The 10,000-nt window shown below is 42.2% G+C and overlaps 2 protein-coding genes and 1 pseudogene across 3 annotated transcripts in view; all 3 read right to left on the bottom strand.

Moving 5' to 3' along the window:
* The window catches only part of LOC149035334 (uncharacterized), a 121,770-nt pseudogene that overhangs the window by 64,274 nt on the left and 47,496 nt on the right, over nt 1–10,000 (bottom strand). The window lies entirely within an intron of this gene.
* LOC149035341 (uncharacterized) lies at nt 6,017–6,908 on the bottom strand. Its single transcript, XM_089192511.1, has 2 exons — nt 6,410–6,908; nt 6,017–6,324 (listed from the first exon to the last, which is right to left on the bottom strand). The coding sequence occupies exons 1-2, from the start codon at nt 6,906–6,908 to the stop codon at nt 6,017–6,019; spliced, it is 807 nt and encodes a 268-aa protein (XP_089048637.1).
* The window catches only part of LOC149035340 (uncharacterized), a 3,646-nt gene continuing 1,469 nt past the window's right edge, over nt 7,824–10,000 (bottom strand). The window contains exon 2 of the mRNA XM_089190791.1: nt 7,824–9,537. Within this exon, the coding sequence (XP_089046917.1) occupies nt 7,936–9,537 (1,602 nt within the window). The 3' untranslated portion in view covers nt 7,824–7,935. The remainder of the gene's footprint in view (nt 9,538–10,000) is intronic.

Below are 10,000 nucleotides of genomic sequence, written 5' to 3'. Positions count from 1 at the left end.
TCACCAATTCCATATCTGTCCTTTAAGCTTAACTCAATTGTGAGAACATCAAAGCAATCCAAAGTCAACAGAACAACACAGTACTAGCTTTAATCTCACAGGAAAACACACTTCAAAACGAATACAGGACATTTCGCACAAAAGACTTTTCGCACAAGTCTTTTAGCACAAGTTTTGGATCGTTTGCACAATTCTTAGAGGTCATTTCGCAAAATAATTATAAGTGAGAAACATCAATATAAAAGGTGTACTAATTGATACTGATAAGACACTTCACCTTCACATGTCACTTTCAATAAGATCCAACGGAGAGAATATATATATATATATATATATTCCCTTAGCTCCGGTTGGAGCATAGGCCATTAACCACTTCCGTCCTCCATCGGGTTCTGTCCTGGGCAAATCTTCCTAAAGTGGCCCAAGTGTGGCCCCAGTTTCTCATTTGGGACTCTACACCTCTTCTCCAGGAGTTCCTGGGACGACCCCTCTTTTTCTTGCCCTGGGGGTTCCAACGTAGTGCCTGCCGGGTGATGTTGTTAGCCGGTTTCCTTAGGATGTGACCTATCCATCTCCACTTTCTCTTTGAGATCTGAGTTATGATTGGTTCCTCGCCTGCTAATTCCCACAGCATCTCGTTCGTTACCCTGTCAGTCCAACTGATTTTTAAAATTCGCCTAAGGCACTTATTGACGAAGTTCTGCAATTTCTGGGACGTTTGCTTAGTTGTTCTCCACGTTTCTGAGCCATAGAGGAGGACTGCTTTGACATTGGTGTTAAAAATTCTAAATTTGGTTCTCCGTGAGATGACGTGGGAGGACCACACTTTCCTCAGCGTATTGAAAGCTACTCTGGCTTTGTTTATCCTGACCTTGATATCTTCATCGGAACCTCCGTCAATGCTGACTACACTGCCTAGGTAGACAAAAGATGTTACTTCCTCCAAGATGGTATCCCTCACTTTAACTGGTCTGTTGTTGGTGCAGTTGACCTTCGGAGAGAATGTAGACCTTTATTTACGTAATAACTTCAACTAGATCGAAATGCTTGTGAACACGATCACTATTCTTGAAGAAAGGAACAGATCTCTCTCTATGAAAATGTAAAGAACTCCCTATTCGAACGATTACTTCTTTTACTTTTCCTTTGTTAAACAAAAAACCCTTTAGTTTTGACAGTGCATCATCCACTACAAACATACGAACATGACGACCCAACGCTAAGGACGCCATATTGATTTCAAAAGTAATTGTCAGCAATCCTCCCTCCTCTGAAGTCAAAGTAAAAACCTGCAAACTGTTTCACTTTTTATTTAAAAGGACAAAAGACCTATTTACAAGATTTCTGTGTAAATATACAAAATCCAAGTTCACGGCCATGTCACCCTACGAATCATGCATATTTTAACTCACTATTAGGTCAAGACTCGTAGAAATTTAGCCCTTTCCCACATTCATTTAAGCTATAGTACATCTAGATTTCTTTATTTGTTTTGATCTTAAGCTTAAATGATTCCTTGTCGAATTATTTTGAATTCTTGAAACTTTTGTGAAATCATTTGTTTACATCACGGTCCCTATGATTATCGATCGATACTGAACTCTGGTAGCACGTCGTTTTGATCGAAACCAAAAGTCAGTTCAATTGAAGACAAGAGTCAATTTGATCGAAGAGTAAATGATTATAAAAACTACAGTTCTGCAAGCGTATAGATAATAATAAAAGTTCTTTTGCTGTGTAATGATTGCGTGATGTAATATGTGTGACGCAGAAACGCGGTTTTCAATTGATCCCTTTTGTTGTCCGGGTTTCTTTCTCGGCGTTCCTGATTGGCAATGCTCAATGCTTCGCTTTAACATGCGTATACTGAAACACGGGGTTTAAGAATTTAATACTTTTGCTCGCGCGATTGGAGTAAAATCGCTAAGAGTCTTACTCGACCTGTCGGTGTGAATATAGTGAGTTTCACCCAGAAGAAGAAGTAACCAACTAAAAGGAATTGTTTCCATCTTGCCAAAAAAATGTTAACCTTTCATTTGTCCATACAACTCCAAAGTTAACTGTATCAGGAAATATTTTAAAACAGATTTGATAAATAGTAACTTCAATACACTTAAGCAATAGTTACAGTCTTCGATCGAACTGACTCTTCTCTTCAATCGAATTGACTTTTGTCGATTGAAACAACCTTCGATCGAACTGACTTGCATTCCTGAACTCTCCATCGCTTAGGTAATTGTTATGAGAATAATTTGAAAGGTTACTACATGATAGATGTATTAAACTTTACGATCTTTAAAAAGATTACAGATCGAACTTGTCTTTCTACAAGATCACTAGTTACTACCTACACTGACACGTTCAAGTTGTCAGATCACAACACTTGCACATAATAATAATAATAATAAAGATCTTTATTATAAAAAAGAAACACGTCCAGAAGCAAAACGTCCGGACTTACAATTTCCTACATATATCTATCTATTATGTATATACAAGACTAAGTAACTACACAAATTCGAAAAGACATCTATTGAAAAAGCAACGTTTAAAGCGTTTGGTTCTGACTGGAGGCAAGATGTAATTATGTCCTCTTTTCCTGAGGCTCCTAGCTCTCTGAGCTGCTAAAAGTTCATGTAATGGATTTGCGCTGTCAGAGGTTATCTCGTCCCAAAGAAGCCTGTCTTTTATTCTAATTACATCCATTATGGGAGTGTATTTGCTAGTGTAGCCATAACGTAAAGCTCTCTTACAAAACTTGTCAATATGAGAGATATTTACTGTAGTGGGCAGAAGCCCACACCTCAATTGTGAAAGTGAAAAGTGACATAATTAGACTGTCAAACAGCAGTGTAAGTTCTTGTAGTGAGAAGCCGTAGTATTTGCAGACTCTGAGGATGTACAGTCTAGAACTTGCTTTGCTAAGCATGTTTTCAAATTGAACGTCCCAGTTACGTGGATCTTCGTTTACAGTAACACCTAGCAGCTTTAGTTCACTCTTTCTAGTTATTCCGTCCACAGGCTCTGGAAGGGGCATTGTGGTTTTACCTTTAACAACCATCTCAAAGGTCTTCTTCATGTTTAGTGTCATCAGGTTTTTATCCGCCCAAAGTTTGATATTTTCTACTTCATAATGTGATGAATCTGTAAGATTAGAGCCAGTTGTGACAGGCACATTTGCTGTGATATCATCAGTATATTTGATCAGTAGGGTTTGGGGGCTGACCGGTTTAATATCATTCACCATGATAGAGAACAATAAGGGTCCAAGCACAGTTCCCTGGGGAGCCCCTCTGTTGACGTTGAGAAAACTGGTAACCACTCCATCAACCACTACTCTCTGTCGGGGATCACACAGGAAGCTTATTATCCAGTACTTAATCTATGGATTGATGTCATACGACGCCAACTTGCTGAATAGAATGCGATGGGAGACTGAATCAAAAGCCTTACTGAAGTTGAATGAGAAGGCTCTTACAAAAGCCGCATCTTGGTGTAGTCGCTCAAGCCAAAAATGTTGGCACTTAATAAGGGCCATAGTTGTGTTGTGTCCCTTCTTATATGCGAATTGGTCAGGTCCAATCAATGACTTGAAGATGGGAGATACTTCTTGTTTGCAAACGAGATGCTCAAAAATTCTCAGTATAATGTTGGTTAATGAGATCGGTCTAAGCTAATTGCATTCAGTCAGAGTAGATTCCTTAGGGATGGGCGAGATCTTTGCTAGTTTCCACAGAGATGGAACGGTTTGATGCCTAAGTGAGCAGTTGAAAATTTTGGTGATCACAGGTGCAAGATGGTGAGAATAATCGCGCCAAAGCTAATAGGGAAACTCATCAGGCCCCGAGGCAGTTCGTTTCTGATGCAACAGTAGGGACCTTAAGCAGCTTCGTCGAGGACGAAAACGAGAATGAAATTATGACGTGGCAAGCTCTAGGACACTGGGACGAGAACATCGTTTTTGGCGCGAAAATTGAAAGTTAAGCACCCGCGTCTTGTACAAAGACGAAGACGTCAACAAGTGAGGCTCAACAAGTGGTGGTTTTAGTTATGTCATCGTGTCGGAAATGAGACTAAAGAATCTGCTATGTTCCGAAACTTCACGTTTTTATTTTATAAAATCAACTTAATCTCCCGCTCTCTCTCACCGTTCTCTGTCTTTCGCTCTGGTCTCTCTCATTTTAAATATATAATATGATCCTATTGTTCAATCATCTGTCACTTATCGCAAAAAATCAACCGGAAATCAATTAACGCTGAATAATCTCTCACACACTCCCCTGTTTTTCTCAACGGAGAAAAAACACTAGAATGGCGCGCTTGATAAAATTTGAAATTCAATGAACGAAACAGAAAGTTAGTCCAGTATATCAGTTCAGTGTTCCTAAATATCTCTAATCAGCATCAATGTTCGCATCTTGAATGCGATAACGAGCGGCTACCGCTGCATCCCTCCTGGGCCTGAATGTCGGGGTTAAGGGGTTGAGCTGCAGAGGAGCCTGTACATTCTCCCGATCGCAGGACAGCTCCAGTGGGTAAAGGTGTTGTACCGCCCGTCCAAGTGTTCCTTTCCCCGCTCGAAGTTTGGCAGCTCGAACGATTCCGTCTCGTCCCGGAATCAGATCTTCCACGATTCCAATTTTCCATTTATTGCGATTTCGTTCCTCGTCCTTAATGATGACTACCTCTCCTTTAGCCAAGGGCGTGGTTTGACCCTTGTGTTTCATCCGGTGTCGTTCTCTCAACCCTCGTAAATATTCTGTAGTCCACCTGGTCCACAAAGCCTGCTTGCACCTTCGCAAATATTTAGCTCTTCTACGCAGATCAAATTCTCTTAGATGGTGTGGTTCCAGTTCTGGCAGCTGGTTTGATCGAAGAAATAGGAGTGAGTTAGGGGTAAGCACGGGTAACTGTATGTCTTCGACGTAACATAAAGGGCGATTATTCAAAGCAATCTCCACATCCAGTTCCACTTCACACAGCTCTGTCCAGGTCAACATTCCGCATCCGATAGTCTTGTTTAAAGCTGTTTTTACCAGTGCGATGAGGCGCTCGAACTGTCCTCCCCACCAAGCGGCGCGGCTGAGGTTGAATTGCCACTTGATGTTCTCATGTGCTAAGTAATCTTGTGTCTTCTCGTCACGCATAACTTGTTTGAGCCACTTCTCAGCGCCAACAAAGGTTTTGCCATTGTCGGAATATATCTTCTTCGGACGCCCACGGCACGCGATGAGCCGTTTTAGACTTCTTAGGAATTCACTGGTTGCCAGGTTTGGTAGTACTTCCAGGAATAATCCTCGGGTAAGACTGCATGCGTACAATACAAGATGGGCCTTTCCTTCTGTTTTGGCTTGTAAGTCACTTGGTAAGGGCCTATCCCATGCGATCTTCGTGTCGCAGGCATCTCTGTAGAGCATTTTTCCAGAGAGGGTCACGGGTGAAGCCAGACCGAGTGGATCGTAGATTTTTGCGACTTTTCCAAGAATACCTCTTTTTGTCGGCTCAGCGGTTGAAATCGGGAAGCTGACTTGAATTTCGTCCTTTCCTTTGTCCCAGGGGACTCCTAGCAGTTTTGATTCGCCCTTTCTGGTTCCCAGTTGTTGTTTGGCGTAACTCTGACTTTCTTCATCTACAGTCGCAGTTTCAACTTCTAGTTCCCGATTGTTGGAATGCCACTTGTGCAGCTTGAAGGTCGCCTCACCAAAGATGGTCGTGGCTGTCATCTTGATTTCTAACGCTCGTTCTGTTGTCTCCCCACCACTGATTAAATCATCCACGTACATACTGCGCTCTATCTCCTCTACTAATTCCGGGTTCACCATTTTGTATCGCTGTAGATGTTCTTTGATAACTGCGGCCAAGAGGAATGGAGACGGTGCCAAACCAAAAAGTACTCGAGTGAATCGCAAGGTATCTACTTGTTTGCTTGCCAGATCCTTTATCCAATGAAAGTGTAAGGCATCTCGGTCTTCTCTTTGGACACGAATTTGCAAAAATGCTTGTTTTAAGTCGCCAGCTATTGCCACGGGATAGAATCTATTTCGTACCAGCACGTTCCAAAGCTGGTTCTGTAGTGGAGGGCCGATTTCGAGGCACTCGTTGAGTGAGGGACACTTGCATTAGCTCTTGCAGAAGCATCATAAACAATGCGTATCTTTGTAGATTCTGCATTCTCGCGCACGACCGCTTTATGAGGAATGTAGAACTCTTTTCCGTCCTTGACCACGTCGTCAGCGTGTTCTACGATCCCTTGGCTCAGTTGAGTCTGGATAATGTCGTTGTACCTCTCCAGCTCGCCTTGTATCTCTAACTTCCGCACGAGATCTTTGAGACGTTTTAAACTTCCAGTGTGATTGTTCAGTAGGGGGGGGGTGATTTCCTTTCCAGGGCAAGTTCGTCTCGTACCAGCCTTCTGAACTCCTAGTTAGTTGCTCTTTGAATTCTTCGTAAACGATTTCCTGGTCTCCACTTGGATTGTCCTTCAACCCCAAGACGTCTAACTTGCACAATTCTTCGTAATCAACTGCGAAGGTCTGCGTTAACAACATGTTGCTGAGATCCAACTCTGTTCCAGGTGACAAGATCGTCCAGCCGAACTTCGTGTATTCTGCTACTGGTTCTCCCGAGCGCCCAACTCTTGGTCTTGCCCCTGTTTTGATCTTAGCGTACTCGTTTGTTCCAAGGATCAGATGAACAGGCAACATCGCTTTCTCGTCGTTATCATTTGTGGTTACGCCCTTCAAGTGAGAAAACTGAGCTACGATTTCTGCGCATTTTGGGTTTTCCAATGTCAACAACTCATTGCGGTCAACTTTGTTTACTTCGGCTTCTAAGGTGAATTTACCATCGACGCTTCGAATTTGTAGGCCATAGATGTCTATCGCTTTGTTTGAAGTACCAAACATCATTTCAATGCGCTTGAATTGTTGACGGATAGGGCGCAAATGTAAACAGTTCAGAAGCGTTGATGAAGCGTAGAAACTTCCGGCTCCTGTATCCAACAATGCTCGGCATTTAACACCGTTCACGTCAACTGTTACCATAGGATACACCACTCCTTTCCTTTCTGCACTCGTTGTGGTCATAAGCTGGTCTCGCGATGTATGTTTGTCACAGATCGACGTATGATGTCTTCGACTGCAGATCTGGCAGCCAGAACGGCATTTGCACTCAGAAGCACGGTGTCAACTTCCGGTGCAGTTAAAACAAAGCTGTTTCAGTCCTAATTGCTTCCTGCGGTCTCCAACTGTCACAAACTTGTCGCAATTCACAGCTCTGTGGTCAGTTGCGTCACAGTAGACGCACCCTCTTTGTGTTGGCGTAGTTTCATTTGCGTGAAATGTTTTCTCGCGATCGCGGAATTTAGCACCTTGCTTCCCCGCATTATCCACGTCGCTCCCAATGGGGTTGATTTCCTTCCAACTTTTCAAAGCTTTTATCAACTGTGGGAAATCCCAGTCCTGCCAGTCCATTTGTCCTCTCACTAGATCTGCTTTTACACCCTTTAGTTTGTCGAGCACACTCCTTACATTTCCAGTGACGTCTTTCAATTTGCCCAGTGTCTCCAAAGATTGCACATTGTACACGAGCTTCTTGTAAAATTCGTGGATAGGCGCAGGTTGTGTTCCTGCAATGACAGGTAAATTCGCGATGTTCTGGACGTACGCATTCACGATCTCGCTCGTTTTCCCATATTCGCCGATGAGGATATTCTTTGCCCTTTCGTAGCCCTCTGTTGTGAAAGGCAGTCCGTCTATCTCCGCTCGAACCTTTGGACAGGGTTCGTACCCTTTTTTGGACTAAAAATTCAAGGACTTTTCAAGGACTTTTCAAGGACATATTTTTTATTTTTCAAGGACTCCACCAACTGCAAAATAAAAGAATGTTCACCTTATCATAGTAGCGATTGTGCCGAGCTTAAGTCGAGCTAAAAGTCTATGCCTTTTTTAGTTCATCCACAACATTCGCAATTTTGCACTCAAGGTCTTTGCGAGCTATCTCCTTTTCTTTTCCAGTTCTCCTCAAACTATTTGACTTTGTAATCCACACAAGTTTCCCAGTGTCCTCTGCTTTCTGTGCAAACTCGTCTGCCGATTTAACAAGATTGTCAACATCACTGTCTAAACGCCTTCTTTTCTTTTTAAGTTCGTCAAGTTCATCAACTAGCTCCTTTCGCTTCAGTTCTACACCCTCAGAGGTTTTCTTCCTCTTTTGTTCATCAAGATATGATAAATACTTCTGCCTAGCTCCTGCAGCTGACAAAAGAAGTGGTTTGTTGATTGAAACAGCAAGGACACCTCCCACAGATTGTACATGGTCTTGTACCAGCCTTTGAGCAATGAAGGAGCGCTCTTGGAGGTTCTCGACTTCCAGTTGCTTATTGACTGAGAATCCTCTTTCGACACTGGCCTGGCCATGTGATAATATCAGTAGCTCTGAGACTACTTTCCACAATGATTGGTAGGATCGCTTCTGTCCCATGTGAAGATACAGAAAGGAATCAAGTCTATCATTGTTAGGATCATAGTCTTTGAACTCCGACGGAGAAGAAGAGGGGACTTCCATAATGAATTGTCTAAATAGTTCCAAAAGGGAATCACATTCACCTTCCGGGACTTTCTTGGCATTTTCAAGGGTAGTCAAAACTCTCTTGAATTTTGTGATGGAAACATCATGGTCACTCATCATGTTTCTTGGATCTAAGCAATTTATATTCCTTACAAGGGAATACTGAATTGGTGCTTTGGCAATCAGTTTGCAAACTACTTTCATAAGGAACTCCTTGCATTCCATCTGAAACTGAAGCACTCTTTTCTCTGAAACTGTGGACTTTGCAATCGACTCCTTGATCTTCTTGTCAGCTGTAAACCCCAGGTCAATCTTGGAATGAGAGGCATGAATGCTGGAGTCAGCAGGGTCAAGTTTTGTAAGCTTCAATGGGGTTTTGGCTTCACTGATAACAGTGGTCTTAATAAATCTTCTCATTAATCCCCCAAGCATGCTGTACAGGTCTGTAGCCAGGAAAGGAAGCATAGGCTTGTTGGTTTGATAGAGTGTCAAAAACGGTGTCACTTGCTTGGCTACTGATAGGAAGAAAGCGACTTTTGCAGTCGTAAAGGGATCTGCAACAAACTCTTGTACAGTTTCAAAGGATTTATTCTGTGGCTGTGGAACTTTTCCTGCCCTTGCACTCTGAACATACTTGACAACACTGTCCCACATACTCTGTGTACGTTCTGCAACCAAGACATTCTCCAACCACCTATGTTTGCAGAACTTCAAAGCAAACAGTGAGTTTCCTGTTACTTTGGTGTAGTCCTCTCTCCTTGCCGGACTGTCCTGAAAAAGCCAGTGAAGGCTGGAGAACAACCTGTCTAACTGCCATCCTGATGCCACAGCACCATCCTTGAATGCTCCATGAAGAATGTGTAAACCACAGCTGCCAATGTTCAGCATGTGACTATTATGCTCCCTTTTTGCCTCATCAGTCAGCATACTGTAAAATTTCCAATTAACGTTGGGTCCATCCATTGACAACTAGTATGAGAGAAAACATTCCTTGTAATATTGAAAGGGAAACAGATTATTTAATTTAGTACTTGCATTACGTCCCAGAGTTCGTGTCATTGTCCACCTAGACACGAAGTGAACTAGTCATGGATGCATTGGAATTGTGAAGATTTGCAATGAAAGAGTGTTGATTTATTTAGACCTTAAAGGGCAGAAAACCAAGTAAGGTGTTTCATTTCTATTTAATACAATTTTATCGCTTTTTGGAACATTGGCTAGATTGTGAACGCACAATTTATATTACATGCAATAAATTAGATTAAGTAATCTTGCATCTTTCGCCCTTCTACAGCAAAATAATAACAGACATTGAAAGATTTTCATGTTAAAAAAAATTTAACGCAACTTCTTGTAATTATCGTTCGCCGGCGAACGATGAAATTAAATGCCAGTCATGAAAACAATATAATTGATTCCAATTTGATCACAC

Source organism: Pocillopora damicornis, chromosome 13, assembly GCF_964200805.1.
Source record: "Pocillopora damicornis chromosome 13, jaPocDami1.2, whole genome shotgun sequence".
NCBI lineage: Eukaryota > Metazoa > Cnidaria > Anthozoa > Scleractinia > Pocilloporidae > Pocillopora > Pocillopora damicornis.
This window is presented reverse-complemented; position numbering and strand designations above follow the sequence as displayed.

Bases quoted from the DNA above. Each gene is read 5' to 3' on its own strand.
- LOC149035341 (XM_089192511.1), bottom strand. From the start codon at position 6,908: ATGATGTTTGGTACTTCAAACAAAGCGATAGACATCTATGGCCTACAA. The intron at 6,325-6,409 runs GCTGGTACGAGA...AACGTCTCAAAG, and splicing joins ACTAACTAGGAGTTCAGAAG to ATCTCGTGCGGAAGTTAGAG.